The 26311-nt window shown below is 39.3% G+C and overlaps 1 protein-coding gene across 8 annotated transcripts in view; it reads left to right on the forward strand.

The window, feature by feature from the left end:
• The window catches only part of NIN (ninein), a 144092-nt gene that overhangs the window by 111925 nt on the left and 5856 nt on the right, over positions 1 to 26311 (forward strand). For 4 of the 8 annotated variants that reach the window (XM_087728676.1, XM_087728685.1, XM_087728669.1 and 1 more), the window contains exons 17-25: positions 246 to 2261; positions 3786 to 3855; positions 6210 to 6425; positions 6702 to 6815; positions 7010 to 7138; positions 7435 to 7548; positions 9002 to 9148; positions 11499 to 11675; positions 18325 to 18525. In XM_087728676.1, coding sequence (XP_087584802.1) covers positions 246 to 2261; positions 3786 to 3855; positions 6210 to 6425; positions 6702 to 6815; positions 7010 to 7138; positions 7435 to 7548; positions 9002 to 9148; positions 11499 to 11675; positions 18325 to 18525 — 3184 coding nt within the window. Of the gene's footprint in view, positions 1 to 245; positions 2262 to 3785; positions 3856 to 6209; positions 6426 to 6701; positions 6816 to 7009; positions 7139 to 7434; positions 7549 to 9001; positions 9149 to 11498; positions 11676 to 15733; positions 15795 to 18324; positions 18526 to 20818; positions 21367 to 26311 lie in introns of those variants that run through there. The other 4 variants (XM_087728710.1, XM_087728703.1, XM_014063748.2 and 1 more) reach the window with 4 other exon arrangements.

The following is a 26311-nucleotide window of genomic DNA, read 5'->3' on the forward strand; positions in this document are numbered from 1 at the left end:
TGATTCAACATGAGTGCATTTTTAAAAGGAAAAAGAAAAATAAGAAGGGAACAGGAATTAATCAGACTAGGATTAAAAATAAAAAATACCAGGCTAAAAATTACAGATGGCCATTGTTGCAATTTGTGGCTAAAACTGCATTCCAAGTCTAAGACAACTAAAAACCAGTACAGTAGGTGGTCTTACAATCCTTTGTCCCTGAATGTGTAGAGATTTCAGTAATGTATTGTGTTGACCACATTTAGGATAAAAATGGAAAATGAGTATAATGGAAGAATGTTTCAGAGAGAGGAATGGTTCACCGCTGAACAACAAACACTTGCAAGAAAGTATGAGGAAACCATAAATAAAGTTGAGGAGCAGCATCAGCAAGAATTGCTTAAGCTCTCCAGGCTGCAATTAGATGAGAAATCCCAATGGAAATCTGAAAGAAATGAAATTCTCCAGGAAGGCATTGAGGACCAAGCAAAATGGAAAGAAAAGCTGGAGAAAGAGAAAGCCGTCTCTTCATTACTGGAACAAGACAAGAACCTTCTAGAGACAAATTACAAGGAGCATGTGAACTTGTTGATCTTGGAGAAAAAGCAACTTCAACAAGAAGTTCAGGACCTGAAAAAGCAAGAAAAGGAATTGCGTGAGAAACTTCTGAAGATTCAATCCAGCCATGAGATGGAGCTAAGGAAAGGAGGAGAAATGCCAACATCAGAGGAAGAACAAAGGCAACTTAGCAAAAAGCTCGGAAGACTGGAAACAGAATTTGCACACGAACAAGAAGAACAGAATTCTAAGACTTTGGAGTATTGGAAGCAAGAGATGCCCAGCAGAGCAACAGAAGAAAAAAATGAATTGAAGTCAAAGATCTCCGTGCTTGAAAATAAAATAGAACGTCTACAAAGCAATCTTGTTTCTTTAAACAAGGATGAAGAAGCAGAAGGAAGCAGTTTTCTGGAATCCGTCAAGCACCGGGACTCTGGAAAGGAGATAAATGTTATTTCAAAAGAAGAAATAGTTCAACATCCAGGAGAAGAAAATAGTGTAGGAACTGCCTCTTTGATGGATGACTCTTTGAAAGAACCAGAAAGAGAATCAACCCCAAACCCTGGATTCATCCCATTAGTTCCAGAAATATTTGTAGATGCTCAGCTCCTAAGTGTGACTGACAATGATAGCAGTCAAGTTGCAACAGAAGATGGAATGAAAAAATTAGACAGCATTGCAATTCCAAACATGACAAATGGAGGGACAACAGTTGAAGAAACCATGGAGACTTCTTCACATGTCTTGCAGAAGGACTATGAAGAAATTTTGGCAGAGAATGAAGCCCTTAAGCTGCGACAGAATCAGCTTCTGGAGAGGATCGTTCTGCTAGAAACTGAATGCAATCAAGCAACTCATGCTCGACAAGACATGGCTTCACAGGTTCAGAAGGAGCTTGAGGAGATCCTTAAAACTATCCCCCAGCCTAATGTGTTGCCGTGTGGAAGTGATGAGAAGGGGGGAAGTTTGCATTGGGAAAAATTGCCTACTGGCAGTGCAACAAAAAACCAAATGCTCTTCGCTGAAGCTTTGGATACTGATTTAAGTGTTGAGGAAATAAGTGCCTATTCTCTTTTATTTGAAGCAGAGCATGAAGAAGAAGTTAGAACTGACAAGGGAGCCCTCCATGGTGTAGTGTCAGAATTTTGGGATATGGATATGGTGGAAGACGCAGACTTCAGAATAGGACCTAAATTTTACCAATTTCCAGAAGAACTCAAACTGGAAAACCAAGCCCTAAAAACAGAGATAATCAAATTGCTAGAACGTAACAATAAATTGGAGGGATACATGCCAATATTTAGAAGCCTGCAGTCCAGGCTAGATGAAACCAACCAAGACTGCTTCACACTTAAGGAGGAGAAAGAGCAACTGCTACAGAAAGTGAAAGGCCTAGAAAAGAAAAAGGACCAGTTGGTGATGGAAAATGCCAACCTGCAGACTTCCAAGCTGATTTTGCAAAGCCAGCTTGGCAAACTAGATGAGCTCATGCTGACTCGGCAACCCCAGAAGATGGGACGGCTGGGCCGTTGTGAGAATGTCACCAAAGATGCCGAAGTGGACAGGAAAGGGCTCCATGAGCTGAACAGGAAGCTCAAAGAGAAAATAGCAGTGCTCCTGAAGCAGAAAGGCACCCATACTCAGGAGAAAGAGAGTCTGAATGCTGTTCTTCACGGTTTGCAGAGCACCTACAATGAGCAGCTTCAGAAGATTGAGTTTTTGAGGTAATGTGGAATCCTTCCATGGTCTAAATCCTGCCACTTGGCTCTGCTTTTTGGAACTAACTACCTAATACTTCATTGTTCACCTCGCATGACTTGGATTAACATATAGATTAATTTTGCCTAGAAGACAAAGGCTGTGTGATTTCTAACATGAATTAATAACACTTCATAGAGATTTGAAGAATAAATAACCGTATAACTTTTATGGAGTATTAGACAGCTGAATTGTTTAGACGGCAGGCTTATGTATTGGGAGCTGTGCAAATTGCATGAGGCAATCATTTTTTTTGTCTACTGCTTAGCTTAATGCTTTTATATATCCGCATTTCAATAACACCTGTTGTATCATTCCTTCTCTTCTTCCTTGTCTTAATTCCTTGTTTTTAAATGATCATAATTCTGATTAGCTAACCATTACCACATTTAATGTATTTGATTCAACATAATTTCATTGTACTATAAAGTTATTTTGTTTGCTAACAATATAGTAAGAAAAACATCTTTGCAGGTTGATGGCCTGCATCATAAAATAATATCAGAGCAGAATTTCCTACAAGTTGATGACTTTATAGACATGATAATGGTGGTCTTTCAGGCAATAATATGACAGTGGTTTGCTACAGAACATTTCAACTTCCCACTCTGGTCTAGAGATCTGGAATTTCCTAGTGGTCTCCCACTCAGCTACTAATAAAGTTTAGAAGCTTGGCTCTTTAAAATCATCTAAGATTAACTAGAGGATGCTACTTGCCACAGGCATGAATAATATGCATATCAACAAACTAATTAAGGCTGAAATAGTTAGAAGAATCTTGAGTATCCTAAAGACTATATTTTTGCATCCCAGATGTGAGCATTTTAGAGAGGAAAATACTGCCAGGAAGGATGAGATTGCCTTATTAAATGAAAGAATCATCTCCAATATATAACCGTGGGAGCCTAATACAGGTAGTCCTCAACTTACAACAGTTCATTTAGCAACCTTTTGAAGTTACAATGGCATTGAAAAAAGTGACTTATAACCATTGTTCCCACTTATGATTATTGCAACATCCCCATTACCTTTGGATGCTTGGCAGCTGGTTCATATTGATGATGGATGCAATCTCCCAGGGTCATGTGATCACCTTTTGCAACCTTCTCACAAGCAAAGTCAATGGAGAAGCCAGATTCGCTTAACAACTGTGCTACTAACTTAACAACTCCAGTGATTCACTTCACAAATGTGACAAGAAAAGTCATAAACTGGAGCAAAACTCAACTTAAATTTCTCGCTTAGCAACATAAATGTGGGGCTCAATTGTGGTCATAAGTTGAGGACTACTTGTACTTAAAACAATCTTTCAGCTGTTGTGAGATGCTTTGATAGTTTATATTCACCCACATAAGCAGCAACCTTCCCCTTTCACCTTCCAAAATATTTAGACAGCTTCCCATTCAGCCCCAAAGTATCCAGATGAACCTACCTGAGAGAAAATTGCCATACTGTTGAATGTGATGGTTCTATGTACTGTGCATTTTTAGGCAAAAAACAGAGACTGTGCTGAAGGAGAAAATGGCCATGCAGAAGATAGCTGAAAGCTTGAAGAAGCAGGTAGGATTTTCTACATTTAGGCAATCCTTGTTGGCCAAAAAACCCTGAATTCAGATGAATTGTAAAACTGATTGTAATTTTATAGGTCCCTTCCCAGTTTTCATCCCTTTATCTGTAATTTTACATTAATATTTTAATTTATTTTTACCTAAATTCTATCATGATGTTCCATTTTTATTTCTATTTGGTTGCAGTAAAATCAAATCTAAAAAGCACACACAGATAACTGATTCAGCTGGGTTCATTAGCTTCTTTATATACCTAAGAATAGATGAATAAATGTACAATACCAATAGGTGGTTCTTCCAAGTAAACACAAGGCAGGAGAGTTACAGGCAAACACAAGCAGTTAGCTTCATTTCAGCGACAAGCCCAGACAGACTGCTTGCTTACTTCTTAAAGCAGCAGACTGCTTAAGTTTCTGTTTCTCTGCACAGACTCAGGTCTGTTTAAGCTCCCATTGGCTGACTTAGTTGTTGTGCCTATTCATTGGTTGACCTTGTTTCCATGTTTCTCCCAGTCATGAATATATCTATTTTAGCGTGACTGTTATATTATTAGTTTTATACTGGTCTATGAAGGAGATAAAACACAGATTTTGAATCAAAGGTGATTGAGAAAGGGGATTAATGACTATAAAATTCACTGATTGCAAAGTGCTAATATGATCAAATATGAACTTTACTTCCAATCTAATATGCAGATTGGAACTTGGCTATTCCCCGGCTTTATGCTTGGTCATCATAAGATAGGATTCATGAGTTAAATCTTCTCTTTTCAAAGTGCACTTTAAAAAAAGTTTTTTTCTGGTCAATGTTATATCGCAGTCCATCTCAAAGAGACTCTGGGCAGAAAGCAAGAATCAGCAAGAATAGTAAATAAAAACAAAAAAATGTGTAACATAAATTTAAGCCTTATTAATAAATATCATAAACATGAAAATATAAACCACAGGAAGAGGAGGAAAAAACTAGCCACTTCAACAATGGAGCCATCTGAGCAGGTTACAATGGAGCCTCAGACTTGGGCTAAGACTTGAGGGCTTTGGGAAATATCAAAACAGGGATAGAACTAGTCTAATTTCAGGGGGTGGGGAATGTTCCATAAGGCAGTTGCCATGACAGAAAAAGGCACATCTTCTGGAGCCCATCAAATGAAGATCCTTGGCTGATGTTACTCACAACCTGCCTACTTTGCTATACCTACTGGGACAGGCTAATGTAATCAGGAGAGGCAGTCCCTCTGATAACTCAGTCCCATGCCATAAAGGACTTGAAAGGTTAAAACCACCACTTTGATTTGGATCCAGAAGCAAACTGGTAACTAATGCAACTTGCAGAGCAGAGGTGTATCATGTGTTGTTCTAGGAGAGTGATGGCTATTCTTTTTTTGGATCGTGTGCCAAAAAAGTGGGGGGAGCGCAGCAGAGTCATGGGTGGGCATACTCATATCCATAATGCTATGTGCGCAACCCACCCTCCCCCCCACCGCTTTTGGTGCATGAGGGACTCGTTTTTTCCCCTCCCCAGGCTCCAGAGGCTTTCTAGGAGCCTGGGAGAGCGAAAACAGCCTCCCCCACACCCACAGAGGCCCTCTGGAGCCTTCAGGGAAGCCTCCTGAAGGCTCCGGAGGGCGAAAAACCACCCAACGTGCAAACCAGAAGTTCGGGAACTGTGACTTCCGGTTTGCCCATAGGGCAGTTTTTCGCCCTCTGGAGCCTTCAGGAGGCTTCCCTGAAGCCTCAGGAGCGCAAAAAACGGCCTACAGGGAAACCGGAAGTTCATTCCCAACTTCTGGTTTGCACGTTGGGTGGTTTTTTGCACTCTGGAGCCTTCAGGGAAGTCTCCGGAGGGCGAAAAATGCCCTTAAAAGAAGGCCGAAGTTAACTGGCCAGCGCACACATGTGTGCTGGAGCTGACAGGGCAACGCCTCATGTGCCCTAACAAATGGCTCCGTGTGCCACAGGTTCAGCATCACGGTTCCAGGAGCACACATAGCTTTTTATATGCCGGCTTTTTACTGCATGAATCCTAGAGATCAGGACAAAGAAAGGTATTGATATTTTGGTTGGAAAAATACAATTCTGCTCATTGGGAGAATATTAGATTTGTGTTAAAGTGATAAACAGTAATCTCAACTACTTACAATCAATGCTGGCTTTTTCAAGAGAGTACAGTATGTCCCAACTCTCCTCATATCCTGAAACCAATTATGGTTGACTAAAGAGTAACCTTCATTCCCTTCTCCATTGGAATTATTTTGCAGAAGGAAAGAGGCTTGAAAAGAATGATTTCCTTTGTCCAAGGAAATTTTTCTTCCTATTGATTTTTGTTGGATCCTTGTTTCCTAATCAGGTATCTGAACTGAAAGCCAGGAATCAGCAATTAGAATTGGAAAATGCTGAACTTGGCCATCGAAACTCTCCAAATCGAGCAGATGTACAAGATTCTAAACAACAGCTTATGAAAACATTTCGGCAAAAGGAAAAGGAGGCTAGGAAATACATGTCAGAAGAATGGGAAAGAGAGAATTCCCAGCTCAAAGAAGAATTGGAGACCTCTAAAATTCAGGTACAAGAGGCTGCAGTGAGTATTAGAAGCAAAGTGAGATGCCAGATTCAGATCTTAGTTTGAGTGCCATCATTGACCTCCAGCCCCCTTCCTCTTAATATTTTGAGAATAATAATACCTGCCAACATTATCATCATTGTCATTATTATTACTATTTCAATGTGTAGCCTCCTTAACAATTCTTAAGCTGCAAATTAACAATTTTTTAAGGCTTTCTGAAAAGAGTATTTGCCTCTATGTTCAAATTTAATTTAATTGTCTTCAATTGACTTCCAGTCCTCATCACTGGTCTCATCCTTGGAAACGGAGCTAGCTCAGCTCAGAATTCAGGTTCATGGTCTGGAGCAGGAGAACCATTTCCTCAAAGAAGAACTGGAGAATGTAAAACAGGTAATGGTGGGCAGAATGCCTTTCTTCCCAAAGGGAATGGATATCTGTTTCTAGGAATCTTGTTAGTTTATGAATGTCATCCCTGAATTGTATACTCCATTTAGCTGCACACATTTCATAGACGTTATTGAGAAATTCTTGAATGCAGTTTAAACATACTCACCTCAACAATTAAAACAGAGATTTTTCCATAGCTACCCAGTTGCCTGGATCTCTCTGAGCTGGGGAATGAGATTTCTAGTGTCATCATGAAAAATGAGAAGCTACTGAAAGAGAAAGAAGCCCTCAGTGAAGAACTGAACCGGTACATGGAGAAGGTGAGGGTGAGGAATGGAATTTACATCATGATGCCCATTTCCCATTTGGCCTTTCTTGGTTCCCTTTTGTAGATGTCTGTGCTTTAGTCTTTTCATTAAGATGTTGCAGAGCACTGATAGTTCGGCAACTCAAGGGGTTCACAAACATAATTAGATCCAATTACTTTGGTATTGAGACTGCTGAGCCAGAAGAAAAACTGTTGAAGGTTGTACACCATTGATACATTTGCAGGCTGCTAGGGTCTTGGTAGCTGACTGTAGATACTAATAGCAGTCCTGCTTGGGCTTTACTATCTTTGCAGGCAACTAAAGTGGCTTTCCTAGAGAGCCTCACTGCTTCCTTGAGAGAGGAGAACTCATCTTTGGAGCACCAGAATCAGCATCTGAAAGCACAAATGGCAGTATCACAAGACAAGGTGTGTTATTGTCCTGTTAAAACACTTATGGATCTAGACTGTTTGTACATTTGCCCACATGTTGATAAAAATGGCTTCTAGTTAGTTTAGAATTTAACAATTCATTTGATTCTGTGCAGTTATGCTGCAACTATGATTTCTCATAGCATTAGATCAACATATTTGTGGAGAAGAACAATAATATCATTGCACCTTTGGTTCCCTTACATTTGCTTGCTTCAGTGGTGGGTTCCGGATCCCGTTCCAACCGGTACGCTTGGAAGGGGCCTGGCGGAGTGTACATGGACATGCACAGTGCGCATGCACTCACGTGCAGCATGCCCATGCATCTTAGCGCCTCCGCAATGCTCCAGCTGCTCAGCGAAGCATCACGCAGGCAGTGTATGCTCCATGCGCGGAAGCACTGAAGACTTAAAAGACCAGTGAGCTCGGGTGGGCCCTCTGGAGCACCATACCGGAACAGTATCCGGTGCTCCGGGCAGGCTTCAGTATACCACCTGCAACCCACCACTGGCTTGCTTCCACAATATACCAAAAAGTATTCTTTTTTCCTCTGCTCTTGCCTATGCATTTATCCATGGACATCTCTATATGGAATGGAATGGAATTTAATGGAATAGCATAGAATATAGAATATAGAATATAGAATATAGAATATAGAATATAGAATATAGAATATAGAATATAGAATATAGAATATAGAATATAGAATATAGAATATAGAATATAGAATATAGAATATAGAATATAGAATATAGAATATAGAATATAGAATATAGAATATAACTTTTATTATAGTCCTAGATCAGCAATAGATATCACTGTTTACAATATATTAAAAATAGTACTGATATTAATAGTGGAAAATAACATTCCTTAACAATAACATAATAGTGGAATATAACATGTTTTATTCTATTCTATTCTTCTGTTCTTGCTTCCACAATAAACTAAAAAGTACTCTTTTTTCCTCTACTCTTGCCTATGCACTTATCCATGGATTCTCTATCTGCCAATTAAAGATGAACTTTATTGAGCAATAAAATGTCCTTCATAGTACTATATGTTCCTTTCATAATTAAAAAAAATTGTTGAGTACTGGTAGGTCATGCTGGCTGGTTCTGATTTATCTTTTCTTTCAGTTCCCATCTGTACTGAAAGAGTTTATTCTGCATTAACTTAATTGCCTCACTGTTTGAAAAATGTCTCAAGAACAAGAACTGTTTTTATACACTCTGTTGCTGTAAAGGAGAGAAACCACCCATGTTTCTTTACCTTCAAGAACAGAGAAAGTGTCTTTGCTCTTATAAAATGTTTTCTCAACCTGAAATACGTATTCTGTATATACAATTTTTGATCGAGCAGGAAACAAGTGTGTGGAAAAAGTATCTTATCTTTGCTGGAATAGAATCTATTTCATGCCCCCAACTTCTTTTTTCTTTGGCCCTTTTAGATGCAGAATTTCGATGATATTGTGCAAAATGTTAGCCTTCAGGTATCCAGGCTCAAATCAGACCTGAGGGTCACCCAGCAGGAAAAAGAGAATCTAAAACAAGAAGTGACGTCATTGAATAAGCAACTGCAAATAGCCAATGAGAAGGTACATACAGATGGGAGGGTCTGATTTCAACAGTTACTGAGTCATCCTGATATTTATTTGAGGGAGAAATGGGCTGCTATTGAGAAGCAGAAGTCTTCCCACATCTTTAAAAACAGGGGTTGACAGGTTTAAATAAATTCATATCTTTTAAGCATCCTTTCAAAACCCACCTTTTTATGCTGACTTTTCCTGCTGTTGATTAATTAATATATTTCTTTTTGATGAATTATTTTTGTTCTCTATTTTCTGTTCTATAAGTATTGCTAACTGCTTCAAGATTGTTTGTAATGAAAAATGATATACACACATACACAATAGTACCACTCTTTCTAAACCCATTGCAAGATTTAGGAAAATGACGACAATTTTAATATTTGTTCAGTTACCATGAGACCAAAATAGCTGCATGAAATGCTTTATAGCTGTTCAACAGAATACCTCACACTAATTAAATATTCTAAACCAATTCATTCTTCAATTATTCACACAGCTGGATTGAAATCAAAATATTTTCAGAGTTGTCTTTACCATTAGAGTAAATGAAAAATCTGGATTAGATAGTCCTTTCTAATTGGAAAAATATCTGTTTAGTTTGGGTATACCGCATCTTTTCTCTTCAGAGCCCCAGGTGGCAAATGGAGATCTCCTTTCATTTATTCATCAAATTTGCAGATGACACCAAGCTGGCAGGAATAGCCAACACTCCAGAAGATAGGCTAAAGATACAGAAGGATCTTGAAAAACTTGAACATTGGGCACTATCTAATAAAATGAAATTCAATGGTGAAAAGAGTAAGGTTCTACATTTAGGCAAGAAAAACAAAATGCACAGGTACAGTATAGGTGGTACCTTGCTCAACAGTAGTAACTGTGAAAGGGATCTTGGAGTCCTAGCGGACAACCATTTAAATATGAGCCAGCAGTGTGCAGCAGCTGCCAAAAAAGCCAACACAGTTCTAGGCTGCATAAACAGAGGGATAGAATCAAGATCACGTGAAGTGTTAATACCACTTTATAATGCCTTGGTAAGGCCACACTTGGAATACTGCATTCAGTTTTGGTCACCACGATGTAGAAAAGATGTGGAGACTCTAGAAAGAGTGCAGAGAAGAGCAACAAAGATGATTAGGGGACTGGAGACTAAAACATATGAGGAATGGTTGCAGGAACTGGGTATGTCTAGTTTAATAGAAAGAAGCACTAGGGTAGACATGATAGCAGTGTTCCAATATCTCAGCGGTTGCCACAAAGAGAGAGTCAAACTATTTTCCAAGGCACCTGAGAGTAGAACAAGAAGCAATGGGTGGAAACTAATCAAGGAGAGAAGCAACTTAGAACTGAGGAGAAATTTCCTGACAGAACAATTAATCAGTGGAACAGCTTGCCTCCAGAAGTTGTGAATGCCACAACACTGGAAGTCTTTAAAAAGATGTTGGATAGCCATTTGTCTGAAACAGTATAGGGTTTCCTGCCTAGGCAGGGAGTTGGACTAGAAGACCTCCAAGGTCCCTCCCAACTCTGCTATTGTATTGTATTGTATTCCCCAGCCAGAATTTGGTGAGGTAGGTTAAATACCTGTGTTTCTCTAAATTTGGCAACTTGAAGATGTATGGGCTTCCCCAGAAATGCACAGAAAGAGGATTGGAAATTAAAGTTGAAGATAGAGTTGAACTCTATCTTCAAGTTATCAAGGTTGAGAAAGCATTGGGTTAGACTGAGACAAAGCGATTAGCTCCTCCTACTAAGGATTCCAAGCAGCTTTCAGATCAAGTGACAGCCTCAATCCAGATCTCTTCAGTTCTAAACTAGATTAAACTATAACGTGTGTGCCTTTTTTCAAATTAGAGACATGTCATAATTATCTTTTTTCAATGGATAGCAGTGTGAGAAATTGATTTCCACATTTCTTTTGTTCCATGAATATAAGCAGTTGCCAATCCATACCCTTCGTCTTGAATGTTAAAATGATTTCATATACTTCTTAAATGTTTATTCACTTTTTATCAATTATGTGCATCCCATCTGGGTTTGATTGCATAGAACACTTTCAAACTATTTCCATCCCGTTCAAAATTCTTCACCATAAGTTCCAAATGAACTTACTTGCTGTAGGCTCATGACTTATATTAACCTTTAATTGCAGAAGTTCACTTTTGTTTTGCCTTTCCAATAGTCCTATAAGGCAGCCCTTTTTATTTCTTATTCTTTTTATGGGAATGTAACCAAGTTAACAGGGAGCGACTTGCTCATATGAGCCAAGGTAGGAAGTGGCTTTGAATCCAAGCCTCTGCACATCTTTCTAGCTTGTATCATAAGTTTGACTCTGCTGTCTGCTTGTTTCTTGCTTCAGAGTCGGTTCCTGGAAGCAGCCGTGCATTCATCAGGGATACAGAACCAGCAGAAGAAGCTTTGTTGGGGTGAACTGGAGCTGATCAAGCAGGAGCAGCAGCTTCTGAGGCAGGAGAACGAGCAGCGGCAGAGGGAATTCCAGGGTGCCAAATCAGAACTATCTCATTCTAGGGAAAAGGTGAATTGGAATAATTGTCAAGCAGTAATATGTAGGCAGCCCACTTTATTCCAAGATTCAGAGGTAGCCGATCAAGTCTCTTTTTAGATATTTGAACGACCAGCACTAGATTGACCAAAAATTGCTGCCGTTTAGTTTTGTTCGATTCTGATATTTAAAATGATTTACCATTTGAGTCTTTACAGCTATATCTTTTTGCACCAGGCTCTGCTTAGTGAGCTTAAATAAATGAGAAGGATAGATCCCACAAGATTGAATTACTGTTCATTCCTGTATAAAATCTATTCCTATTTCATAAAGAGTATTAGGCCTGGGGCCTGTTTTAATAAGTTACCATGGACCTGGGACTGATACAGAGCAATTAATACAATGATGTAATGAATTTAACTCCTTTGCTGCAAGGATTCAAATGAATCTGCAGTGAGAAAAGTAAAATCACAATTGCTACTACTGTTGTTGATGACCTTGGTTCATAGTGCAATCTGCAAGGTTTCCCCTCTATCAGTAGAGGCAACATTGTAGGGAGAAGAGGGAGGTCCCACATCGCATACACTGACGTAAATGAATACTAAGTGTGGGAATTTAATTTGATTTGGGAATCTTTTCTGATCTTTGTCTATGGCAGAGTTCTTCAACCTTTTGCAGGGGTGGGGGGGAGAGGGGATGGTTCTGTGGGCAAGTCTCACACAGCTCCATTTGCCCAAGTGGGGATGTGTTGCACATCCTCGCCCACCACTTCTACGTCCTGGTTCCAAAAGGCTCAAGGCCTAGTAGTGGGCTGCAGCCGAGGGATTGGGGACCATGGACCATGGATTGGTCCATGGAAATGCTCAATCATCCAGATCACGGTTGCCCCAAAGATGTTTTTCAAAGGGCAACTGGACCTTCTTGGTTTTTTCTTGAAAACATTTTGCTTTTCATCCAAGAATCTTCTAAAGGTTTGATTGGATGGTAGGGAATAGAAGGATTTATATTCTTTTATGATCTGTTGTCCAGTAAATCATTTAGATGTATTAATAGGTCCCAATGTATCTCCTCTTACCTCTGTTCTGTGTTTGTGTGAGAGAGAGAGGGGGAGGAAGAAAGAAAGGATATTTAAATTTAGATAAATAAGAATATTACCAATCAGACCTAAATGCATGTCTGATGCTTTGCAGCTTGTCTGACATTGATTTTATTTACCTATTGCTCTTGCCAAATATGACAGCTCGAAACTACTATTCCAACCATCAAACAACAGAATCCCAAAGCCAGTTATGCATTGAGCAAGAGAAGCTGAATGTGAATGGCTAAAGAAGAGCTACAGAAGGAGCTACAGAAGATCAGTTTTAAGTGTGGGGGAGGCTGGCCTAGAAAATGCACTTTCATTTTGCAATTATCTTAAACTTTGAATTTATCACTTAGTTTTATTCCATCTTTCAAAATCTGTCAAATTATAAACAGTTTGTTAGTTCCATTTAATTTTATAATACACTTCTTTGGGACATATGGATAGCTTCAGTCAAACTAGTTCCTGTGTTCCAGAAACACAAGCAACTATTCCTAGTAATTGTTTTTATAGCTGGCTAATTAGCTGCAGTCTCTGCCATAACCAACCAAATGGCTGTTTATCACTATGTAGACAATGGGATATAGACCATCAAGCAACTGCTACTAGCCATGACAGAACGTATCTTTATGATCAAAAATAATCTATACTGGTTACTATAGAACCGTGACGGTGAACTTATGGCACGCATGCCGGAAGTGGCACACAGAACCATCTCTCCGGGCACGCAAGCCATCGCCCTTTGATCGTCCGGGTTCTGGTGGGCTGCCCAGCTAGTCTTTACGCATGTAGGAGCACCAGAAACCGAAAAAGCAGCCTGGTGCACATGTGCGCACCAGATAGATGATCTTCCAGTTTCCAGCATGTGCGCACACTGGCCACCTTGTCTTCCGGTTTATGATGCCATGCGTGCACAAAGATTACCTGGCCAGTGCGCATGCGTGCACCGGAAACTGGAATATCATCTTCCTGGCACGCATATGCGCTCCAGGCAGCTGCTCTTCTGGTTTCTGGTGTGCACACAAACGCTCATTTTGGCACTCGGTGCAGAAAAGGTTTCCCAACACTGCTATAGAAGGTCAGAAGCAAGAGAAGGATACTGGTGCCATATCCTTTGTTCATTTCCTGGAGATCAGGGAATGTTGGCGAAATGATGATCATACTTTAGATTAAGGAGATTAATATACATTTTTGGTTCTTTTCATCAAAGCAACATATGAAAGATGATAAAATCTAGACCATGCAGGCTTTTGACCTGTTTAAGCTGGGGATCTTATATTCTCAATTCCTGTATGTGCCAGTAATCTCCTATTGGAAGGATGAAAGCTTTATAAACAATATTTAATTCCTATCTCTATAAGCCTTGCAACTCTAAGGATTATGATGAAGTTCTAGACAATTTGCTAGATAACCTTTGTTGGACTATACTGACTATTGGAAAAGATCTATTTGATTACAGGCTGACTATACCTGGAGGTATGTTTTGTTATCTTGGTTGGCAGAGTTAAAATGAAATAAATCATGCCACTTTTTTTTCTAAAATGATACTAAAATCTTTAGGTTAGTCCAACAGAGATTTTCAAAATGGCAGAAGAATTAGCTGAACGTATCTTGATTTAGGAATTGACACTCAGCAAAGGAACAAAACCTTCTCAGCCTTGAGTAAGACTGACCTTGCAGTTTTCACCGATGTAGATTTTGCCATAAGAGATGTGAGCAGAGCTGAAACCAGATTTCAATTCCTGTTGGCTTGTGGGTAACATTGAGTGATTTTGAGCTAGTTGTATGCTCTAAGGGTGGCGCGGTGGCTCAGCAGTTAAGACACTAGGCTTGTTGTCTAGAAAGCCAGCAGCCCAGGTTCAAGATCTGAGTGCACCCGATAGGGTAAGCTCCTGTCCTTGCCCCAGATCCTGCCAACCTAGCAGTTTGAAAGCACGCAAATGCGAGTAGATAAATAGGTACCACTTCAGTGGGAAATTAACACCATTCCATGACATCATGCTGGCCACATGACTGCAGTCTTCATACAGTGCTGGCTCAATGCCTTGAAACAGAGACAAGCACCACACCTATAGTCTGCAATGACTAGCAGAGTAAAATCCGCAGGGACTGCTATTTTTATATACCTTCCAAATCTTACTTCCTCAGAGTGATTGAAATAATAAAATTATAGGATACCTTAAAGTAAATCACCTTGAATTTGGAAGGATATAAATGTAATGAATCAATATTTTTGTAGAAAAGGGAGCCACTGGGGGAGGAGAAATGGTGTTTTGAAAGTCAGATTCAACATAAAATAGTTTCATTAAACTTAGCAGTCGGAGCTCAAGTATTTCATTTTCAATTTTAATCACAAAAAAGATCTAAATTGTCCCTCTGGGAACAGATATTTTATGCTCAATTTTAATGGCACAAAAATTCAATTGCTTTCAATCAGTTCTTAAATCAAAATTTTGTCTCCAACAATGGAACATTTTGCGATCCAAATGCATTCAGAAAAGAAACATGTTGCCCAATTTATTTTGATTCTACAAGTTACTGTATGTACGGCCAACAGTCACCCAAGGTTTGGAAGACCATCCAATCCATTGCTGCTCTGACCACTAGAAGAGTGAAATGTTGATTCAGCTCCCATCCGCCCTTTGCTTCTGACAGTTAATTGGACATCTCTTCACATGTTCAACCATCAGCCATAAGATATTGAAACCTGCTCTTACTTTTAACTCAAACCAGATCTCTTAAGAAGCTGAGTTCTGTGCATATTAAATGTGCAGGACACACTTAGCCCAGCCTATAGTCTCTTGAAGAGAATAGACTCAAAAGAGAGTCTCCATTTATATGTCCTACCAGCAACTCTTTTCTGTTTCTCTGAAAAAGTCCTTGTTTTTTTGTGTTTTATTACTCTTTTTCTGTGCAAGTTTTATTTGGCCCTTTTTGCCCTTTGATTCCCATAATTGTCTCTCCATCTTGTGTTTTTTTTCTTCTTCCTTTCTGGCTAACCTATGCCTAGACCTTGGTGGCTGGAACTAGCAGAGACGAATGCAGTGCTCTGCCTGACTTAACGTGTGAAGGTAGAACCAACTCTTTTCTTCTGTAAATCCCACTGCATGGAGAGAAAAGAAATGACATTACCTAGTACCTGCCATCTCATCTTTCCTTTCATTTGTTACAGACTTGGTCCTGAGCCTCAAGGCAAATAACCTGCCTCATTTGAAGGAGCTACTCTTCATTTTAATGGCAATATTAATGGTCTTGTTCAAGCATCATAGGGGAAATAGGCAAATAATTTCTCTAGTTTCAGGAAGAATGAGAAAAGGCTTATCTTTAAAGTCTGCACTTTCCAAGAATATGAGGCAGGATGGTTAATACAAAACCAAATTTCAGGGAAAAAAATGAAAAGTGGCTCTGAGATTCCATTTTCTTTTTTCCCCATTTTTTGTTAATTGTTGGATGGATTGTTTATTTCATGAGATAACTGGAATTGTTTTTCCTTCCATGGTTTCCCAATTGCATGCCCTTAGTGGAATAGTGAGATTGACATTTGCATGGCCAGTTTACTGATCTTTTATGATCTCCAAACTATATAATTTCTCCTATGTTTCTTTACTTTGTACAACCCAAGTGAGCCATACGCTCAGGGAAAACATTCTTTGTAAGTTAATTGTGATTACAAAATCTTTCTCCAATTTGTATTAAATTTTGAGCTCCAGCTAAATTTCCCATGAACGTTGTGCTGCTGCTGCTGCTGATTATGGTGGTTGATAGCTTGTATGGTTTTCCACAAAGTTTAGAGCATGTGAACTGGATGTGCATGCAAGAGAACAGTTGCACATGCCCTTTCCACTTCATTAGTCCTCCATTCTACCATAACCAAAAAGACACATAAAAGATTGTTTATGCAATTCAGGTAAGAAGTAAATGTAGGTGATTTTTCCCAAATGAATCATCACATAACCTTCATGATTAAACACAGTATAAATGTCTTATCTGATGCTTCATATTTGAATTTCAACAAATATTGATTTGTATTATTTTTATGTAATAGTTCTAATACAACTGCAACCAACCTGGTGATTTCCAAATGTGTTGGAATACAGACTGGGAACTTTGTCTGGGAATTCTGGAAGTTGCAGCTGAACCATAGAACATCATATTAGTTATACAAAATTGAATAAAACTGTACCATAAGCTGGCTCTGATATTTCAGGACAAAAGCTGCTAGCAAATAAATAACATACCAAAAGCTTTCTCACATTGTTCAAAATTCTAATATTAATTAATATTAATATTTTAATTCACTGCCACTTTAAAAGCTATTTTCATTATATTGCTGTATTGCCTTACAACTGCAGCTCCCTATAGAGCTCACAGCATAAAAGGATTACTTTTGAGTTTGTAATTAGCAAATTTATGGTTAGTTTTATAATGAGAAAAATCTCCCAACTAGAGTTATCAATGTAATCCTAGAGTTTTCTCTTCAGTAGGCCTGCTGAGTTTAATACCATTCATTCTAAGGCAAAGATATATTCAATTGCAATCTAATCTGGGGAGTGAGGATGGGGAGCTAAATTCTTAATAACATTTGGCAATCAATTATTTTTAAGCTACATCCTAGGGTCAACTGCTTTTAGCCTTGGTAATGTCTGAATTGGGGATCATAACACAGAACTGGAAAGGGTTTTTTGTTCCCTTGTCAATTTACTGTGAATGTCTTCAACATAAATTTATTTTCTCAGCTTAATAAGCTTAATAAGTTAGAAGGACTAATAAAAATGTTATACATTTTATTTATATTAAAATAAATCTTTAGGGATATATGGATGTGCGCACCAGCTCTATTGGTGCCTCCTAAAGACTGTTTCTATGCCATCAAGTCAGTATTGAGACTGAGGCTGAGCAATCACATAGAAGGCCTTCTTCAGAATGATCTGCCCCAACTGGCTCTTCAGAGAGACTTCCCTAACAAAAACGCTAAATGCATTCAGCTGAAACTCCATCATCCCCAGTCAACTTGACCAATACTGTCTGGCACCGATGGCAACTCTAGTTCAATACTTCTGGAAGGCACCTGATTGGATAAAGTACCTTAAAGTACCATAAGCTGGTTCTAATGTGTGTGGGTGGGAGGGAACAATGTGTTGCAAAGGGTTGTGCTAGTGGTAGATTTAAATAGAGGGGAAAGAGAGACACAAACCCACAGTTAGCAATATGGTATCTCTCCATACCAGCAAGCATTTTCTTTCTCACAACTCCATTCCTTCTTTGGTCTGGAGCATGGCAGAAGGTGGTTGAGGATTTTTTTTGTTTGGCCTAGATCTCAGGTGAGAAGCCTTTCCTCTCCCTCATCCCCACTCCTTTTCTCTCCCTCTCCTTCATTGACTCCTTTGCCAAGATCTTAATGCATGGGCTGCAACAGTGTGAAGTAGATTAAATTTGTATGGTTTAAATTTGCCCACACAAAGGGAACATTAGACCAGTTCCTGAGAGTCCACCTTTGCATTCTTCCTGACTGATCTTGATGCTCAGATGATGAGAAAGGGTTCTTGGTCTAGACTGCAAGGCATCTCTTTTATATTTTCCTACCCATCTTCTCTGATGCAGCTGCTTCACTCAAACTCCAGCATGATGCTTAGCCCACCCCAGCACCCTCGAGAACTGCAGGAGATCCAGCAGCAAGGATGTCCTGTTGTCCCGTCTGAACAATACCAGCAGCTCCAGCACCAGTTCCTTCAGGCAGAGAGGAGGTGTCAACGCCTGCAGGAGGAGCTTGAGAATCGGCCCTTGGAAACGAACATGCCCCAGGTATGTTACAGTTTCTTTCTTCTTCACTGAATGTAGATTAGTCATCTACCACTTCACTTTTTCTTCATTATGTCCCTTTCTCTGTTTATGCCAGTTTCAAATTTCTAGTGCAACAGATATAATCTTTCCATATATTGCATCAAAGCATGCTCTCGTTGGACAAATGGCTATCGTAATATCAGTTAGGAGACCTCTGAGGAAGGGAAACATGCCACTTATGATGCAGCTTATTCTATTGTCCTAGTACCAGGTTTGAATTTACACCTCTATGGTTTCATCCCATTGGTTCTTGTCCTACCACAGTGACAGAGATCATGCCCATTCCTTTCTTTCTATGAATATCTGAAGACTACTACCATATATCTCCTTTGAATCTAATCTATTGCCAGCTAAATATAGCCAGTTCTTTTCAACATTCTTTGAAGGACTGACCATCTTAGTTGAACCCTTCTGTACAAGATCCAATTTGCAGTTCCTAAAAGTGCACAAAGTAAGATACCAGTTTTAACGGAATTGGAAGAGCAAAATCTTTTATTGGATTACCTGTACAGCACAATTCAGTGCAAATCTAAGCTGCTGGTTCAATTTCTCAGTTCTCATGTTCATGGCAATCATTTAACATGAGGACAATCTGCATAAGGTAACTTTTCATTTTGCAAAGTATCTCTGCACCAAAATGATTACATCTTTTATAATGAAAAATTCCGACAATCTGTAGCCATTCAGACGTTGGATTCCAATTCTAATCTGACCCTAGCAAGCCTACTAGTTACTCAAAATGCATGATAATTATTCTTTAGTAACATTTATATGGCCCCAGGTTTCTCCCTTCCATCCAGTTCTAGAAAATGGACCGGAGGCTTTCTTGTATTCTGCTTATTGCACTATTTAGTTATCAAAATGCTAGCAATCTGACATATCACTACTAATCTGTGTCTTAAAATTAAGTAATCATAGATAAAATGTAATAATAGAAATGGAGGATACAGCAATAATTCTAGCTTATCATATTCTAGCTTCTGTGTATGAAATGCTGGAAGATAGGATAAGGGCTTTGTGCTTAACATATAGCTGACACTGAAATGTTGAATTTCATCTGAGATTTATGCTGCATCTTCCTCCTCTTCCTCCCTTTCTATGGCTGATTCCATCTCTTGGATAAACCATTATGACTACTATGATATCTAGAATAAGATCCTTGGTTAACATTTTCCTCTAAATCTTAACTGAAAAGCAAGATTTGAACGGGTTTCTTGTTTTGTAGTGTGGGCAAACTACAACATGTGTAAATGATCAGCATGATTAATTTGGATGTAACAATAAATGACAGCTGACCTAAATAAGGAATGGGGTGATCATGCAAAGAGAGGAAGAGATGTATTAGCCTGAGGCTTAGAATTGGCAATGAACCTCACCCCAATGTCAGAAAATAAGAGTCATTGGCTGTATGGTGCTTGCTCTTTTTAAAGAGCTATTGGTCTTTAAAGAACTACTGTCTGCAATGCATGACCTATGTGGGTATGTGTGATTTCCTTGTTTTTGCAATGGGCAGTGAGAATAAGTTTGAGGAACAAAAGGAAGAGCGGGCAACCAAGTCAGATAAAAGAAACTTGAGTTCAAAGCAGAAATGTAATTTGAGAAAACAATTCACTTTAACTCCCTTCCAAAAAAAAAATCTTATGGGTAAAGGCAGGGAGTGGGGAGGTGCTTTCAGACTTGCCAGAGGCTGCTAAGGCAACTGTATAATAAAAGTAGTAGAATTCATAACTTTTCTAGTTTCCTAGTCTGGTCTTACTTGAAGGGCTGACATCCATCTTATTCATAAAAGAATTGTGGAGGGTCAAGTTTGACATGTTTTCTCAAACTACATTTCTGCTTTGGACTCCATTTCTTTGATAGCAATAGCACTTAGGCATATATACCGCTTCACGGTGCTTTTCAGCCCTCTTTAAGTGGTTTACAGAGTCAGCATATTGCCCCCAACAATCTGGGTCCTCATTTTACTAACCTAGGAAGGATGAAAGGCTAACCTTGAGCTAGTGAGACTCGAACTGCTGGCAGTCGTCAGAATTAGCCTGCAATTCTGCATTTTAACCACTGTGCCACCACGGCTCCTTCTGATCACAGTTTTGGTCCTGTCCTCAAAGTTAATCTCACAGCCCCTTGCAGTTCTTGTGTTTGACTGTCTTGATATGATGCTTAAATGGCACTGAGTGTTTGTGCTGCTTAAGTGTGATGTGCTGTTTTCAAAGGCCTGCGGGTCAAGTGTGTCCTCCTTGCCTTCTTTCCCCAGGCTTTGCTTCCGGAGCAACGATCATTGCATGCAGATACGTACAGGCGGATTGGTCATCTCTGACACCCCTTGGCTTCTAACGCACTGCATTCCTTACTCACACTAACTGGCATAAGCTGAGAAACCCAGGGATCAAATTGCATTTGTTGTTAATTTAAAATCATCTTTTTAAAAAATGGTCTTGTATTTTCCCCCCATCCTTTATTTATTTGTGTCAGAATCTATTTTTATGAGGGGGAGTGGGGAAAGAAAGAATCACATCTTTTTTATTTTAAATGTTTTTAATTTTGTTATGTCAATTTCATTATTTATGCTATTTAAAAATAACCAGAGGAGTTTGGAAAGAGAAAAACTTATTTTCCCCCACCAATTGTATACTGTATTTTTTAAACAAATGGTACTAAAATTTTTATATATTGGATTTGGAGAAGAAATTTTGGGTTATTTATACAAAATTTTGTACAAGATGTATAAATACTTTTTAAACAAGGAAAGAGCAAAACTTTGAGGCTTGTAACTGGATAAATAAAATACGCTTTTTTAAAATATCTCCTTGTCTTTTTGTCTTACTAATTAATAGTTTTTGGATACATTCCTTGAAGAAGCTGGAGTATTTAATAGGCTGAGTCATTTTGCCATGGAAGTTCAATTAAGGCAATATTTTCTTCCCTTGGCAACTTCCAGATGTGCCTATTTTAGTTCCCAGAATTCTTAGCAATACTCATTTTAGTAATTTTTGAGAGACAAAGTCACACATCAGAGAACTGCCAAGTCTCGAAAGCCCACTTTAAGACAAAACCAAAGCTCAGTGGTAGAGCACATATTCTATATGCAGAAAGTCCTATGCTTTATCTATAGTTATGAGTCTACAACATAACTATACTATCTATAATTATGAGTAGAATACTCAAGTCTGAAACCCTGGTTGCAATTAGTATCAACAATGCTAGTATCTATATCTATCTACCGTGTTTCCCCGAAATTATGACATGTCCTAATAAGACCATGCCATATTTTTCCTGTGGGCAAAAATATACACCCTCCCCCAATAATAAGCCCCTTGGACAACCCCACCTCCAGCCAGGCAGAGCGCCACTCACCAACCTAGCGATATCCCGAAGGCACAAAGCTGCAGGAGCCGGGGGGAGGGGGCAAAGGCGCTCACATTGCTTGACGCCTTGGGATACCGCTAGGTTGGTGGGTGGCGCTGTGCCCAGCTGTAGCAGGGGGTTTCCGGGCAGCTGCTATCACAAGCAGCCACCCAGCAACGCCCCTTTGCAGCTGGGCAGAGCGCCACTCACCGACCTAGTAATATCCCAAAGGTGCTAAGCCACATGGCGCTCTGCCTGGCTGGAAAGAGAGGTTGCGTGAGCACTAGTTCTGCCTCTAGCTCACGTGCCTCACTATGCCCAACTCTCCCTGCAGGGCTGGGCCAGGGCGCCACCACCGCCCCACTGCCAAGGCTGCCGCTGCCCCACTGCAGTTTGGAAGCCGGTTATGCTTGGAGCATGGCGGCAGTGAGGCCATAACGGCAGCGGCGGCACCCTGGCCCAGCCCTGCAGGGAGAGTTGGGCATGGTGAGGCAGGGAGGCACGTGAGCTGGAGGCAGAACAAATGCTCGCGCAACCTCTTTCCAGCTGGGCAGAGCACCACACGGCTTAGCGCCTTTGGGATATTACTGGGTCGGTGAGTGGCGCTCTGCCCGGCTGCAAAGGGGGTTTTCCGGGTGGCTGCTCGTGAGTGTGGTCGCTTCAAGGCTGTTGTGTTGCGCTGCTGCAACAGCGCAACACAGCCATTCGCCCATGAGGCTGCCCGGCTCTTTGGGAGCCCACTCACAAGAGAGCAACCCCAAAACAATAAACCCCCCATAATGAAGCCCAATCCATATTCTGTAGGTAAAAAGAAAATAAGACCCTGTCGTATTTTCGGGGAAACACAGAATCATCTATCTATCTACCTACCTACTTACCGATCTAAACTGTTTAGAAACAATCTGCAACAAAAGTACACTCAGTTTCCCTAGCAAGACAACTACTTTGTGGGTTCTATAACTATGTTACCAGATCCCAGATGACAAAGCCATGATTTTAGGCCCCTCCAGAGTATGAAGTAAATCTGACATTGGAGAAAATGATATTGCAAAGAATAGGCGCCACAGCAGAAAAGATACTCCTCCTGGGTCCCATCAGATGACCTTGGATGGAATCTGCAACATGCCCTTCCTGCCATTCATGATGAGATGGATAGATGTGATTGGGGAGAGGTGGTCTCTCAAATAACTGTGTTCTTAATAAAACCTTCAAATAAAGAACCAACCCAAGGACTCTGATTCAGCTGAAGGAACTGTATCTTTGAGGATAAATTCAAGGGTAACAAAATAAAGCAGCTAGGCTAAAAGGCTGTAATTTTAAATCCAATACCCGTAGTAGGAATGAAATGAAGATCTGTAATAGTTAATCTTTATTCATGGCAGAATTGGATGGGATCCTAGTAAGATATGACAATAATAAAATCTTAGAAAAGCCTAACAATCTGAGATATTCATATGAGACAGCTATCAATTTGTTATAGGCAAATTTATTCATGACAACAAATTATTCCCAGTTACAATAATAAAAACTGATAGCAAAATGCAAATGGATTTCTTCATAATGAATAAACACTGAAATTTAATTACAAAATTTAGATAATTTGGGCAGAAATCCTATCTACATAGACAACTACATAATAAATAGCAAGGAAAAGAAATTGTGGGTTGAGTATAGATTGTTGAATTAAAATATTGGCTCTTGTTATTTATACAAAGGATAAATACACTTTAGGATAAAGCATCTGAAAAAATAACTTATGTTATGACATCCATACACTTTTAGAATGTCTGTACAAAATCCGGGGTGTGATTTCACTTGGAATATGATGGGTGGAAAGCTGCCACATCTCACCAAATGTATAATATTTCTGGAAAGGATGCAGAAAGACTAACCAAAATGATCAAAATTATCCATTAAATAAACATTATTATAGAACAGGAGCTGCTAATTTGAATGTTTTAAAAGCGGATTGAGAGCAGTTGGGTGTAGTGGTTAAGGCTAGAAACCTGGAGATAGAGTTGTAGTCCTACCTTAGGCACAAAACTACTTAGGTTGGTCACTTCCTTTCAGTCCTAGGAAGGAGGCAATGGCAAGCCACTTCTGAAAAACCTTGCCAGCAAAACTGCGAGAACTTGTCAAGATAGTCTCAGAGAATTGGACACAATTGAAGAAGAAAAAAGGATTGGAAAATTTAATGCAGAATAAGTCTATATTCCCCTTTAGAATCATAGGCACTACATACTGGTATCTGAAAACTATCGGGGGGGAAAACTTCATTATGAGCATAGCTGCCCTTAGTAACAATTGAACAGACCGCACACCACAAAAGTCTCACTTTAGGATTCAGAGATTTATTTGAATTTAAATCATAGCAAACATAAAGCCTTTACTGTAGGCACTTACATCACATTGCAATGAGGCTCAATCGGACAAGCAGTCAAAAGGGACCTCCCATTATTCAGCTTTGTCTTTTATACCTTAAAACCACAAGTTACATGATCTTTGGAATCTGTCCATACTGTTATAGCAACAGTGGCAGTGCTCCATTCCTTTAACCTCAATGTTACAACATGGCTATTTGTATATGTACTTAAGCATACACTTCCTCTTTTCCCATAACCTCCCCACCTTTATTTTGGCATATATGGAACTACGGTGTCCATGTCAGCTACCATTTCATCAGATGCACATGCTGATTACAAATTTTCATTTATACTTGCAGCAGGCAATTTATGTCAATATTGAACCCAATTCAGGCTCCCCAAACTTTACTGTGCTAGAAGGGGGTCCCCATTATTTTCCTCTCACAATACCAACTGCTGGTGCATAATGAGTCAGAGAGCCAGTTGCTTTGAGACTCTTTCTGGAGATTCCTTCCAGAGATCTAGCTGACTGCTATAATGGAGACTTGTGCTTAATCCAACAGGTTTTTAGATAAATATAAATAGTTTTAAGTGAGCTTTTTTTTTAAGTTTACACTGGAGAGAATTGCTGATCTAGCTCATCACCAGAATTTATGTTCTGTTTTATTTCTGCTTTGTTTGATGAAAAATGGAAGAGTCTGCTAACTTAGTTTGGAATCAATTAAATGATTTTTTTTTACCAAATAATGCACTTTTGATGAAAAAGGTTGTTTCAAATGATGCAATGGCCTCTGGGAGTGCTAATTCCTTTGTGAGGTCTCATGACTATGCCTACTGCCAAGAGAGGAGCTATGTTCACATAATATGGCTAAGTAAAACATAGTTGAGACTCACTTGTGGCCTATTGAATGTATAAACTAACCACAGTGGCTGGATTTACATATTATGCTAAATTAAAATGTGGTTCGCTACTTTGGTTCTAATGTATTATGTGAATGCAGCACAAGATCCGAAACTGCTATTTGAAATAACTTCCCTTCCAATTCTGCTAAAGCTTTTCACTTCAAACAAAGTTGCTATTAGAAAAGTGTTCAATTTCACATGACAGACTGGAGACCCTTCAGACCAACATAACTCTCCATAAATCAATGAAAGAAGACTGTTGCTTTAAGTAGAAAGTTGAAGGATTTACTATCAAACAGGCAGAAATTGTTCAGCCCATCTAAAAACAACACTACAGCTGCTTCAGCTCCCCCTGTTTCTGCAAAGATTTTGAAGGGCATGGTGTCCATATAATTAAGATGACCATTGGATATGTTTCCACAACACATTTGATATGAATAGTGAACACTGTACTCTGATTTCACAAAACACTTCAAATTAAACCAAGCAAGATGGGTTTGCACAATAACGATAACTACAAAAAAGCAACCTTGAAACTTAACTCTTGTCCAAATTTAATATATTGCAATCATATTTTTATTATATCTGGATCTGACTCCTTGTGAGTTTTTAATTGCTAGGAACTGACAATTATCACACACCCTATATCTCTAGAAGCAGTGTAGTTTTGACAGTATCTATTTTACTATGTTGCTCCTGCAAAGCCAAGCAATGTTAGATTTAATACTACTTGGACAGGAGGCTACCAGGAAGTATAAGGCCATAGACTTGACCATGAAGTCAGGAAAAACGCAGCAGCAAACCATTCAAACACTGCTGACAAGAAAACTTTAAATCACTGGAGTCAAGCTCAACTTAGGGACTTTAGCTCTGGATACCATTTAGGAGCAAGAATAGCTACTACCTTCAAGTTTGAGGAGCACCATGGCTTAAGAGGTTTCATCTATTATCCACCCACTGTACTACTGATTCACTGAGGTGCTGATGAAGTAGACTTTGGGCTGATCCAATTGGGCTTTTAAGCTTTTTTAGTTTTAGATTCTCAACATCACTCCCAGATCATTTCATTATACATTGAAAAGTAGAGCATGTGATTGGTACATCCTGGAAAAATGGTAGCACAAAGGAATATTTGT

The sequence above is a fragment of the Thamnophis sirtalis genome, unplaced genomic scaffold (assembly GCF_051295495.1).
Source record: "Thamnophis sirtalis isolate CommonGarterSnake01/CBP01778 unplaced genomic scaffold, rThaSir2_p1.2 scaffold_1, whole genome shotgun sequence".
In the NCBI taxonomy this organism is placed as follows: domain Eukaryota; kingdom Metazoa; phylum Chordata; class Lepidosauria; order Squamata; family Natricidae; genus Thamnophis; species Thamnophis sirtalis.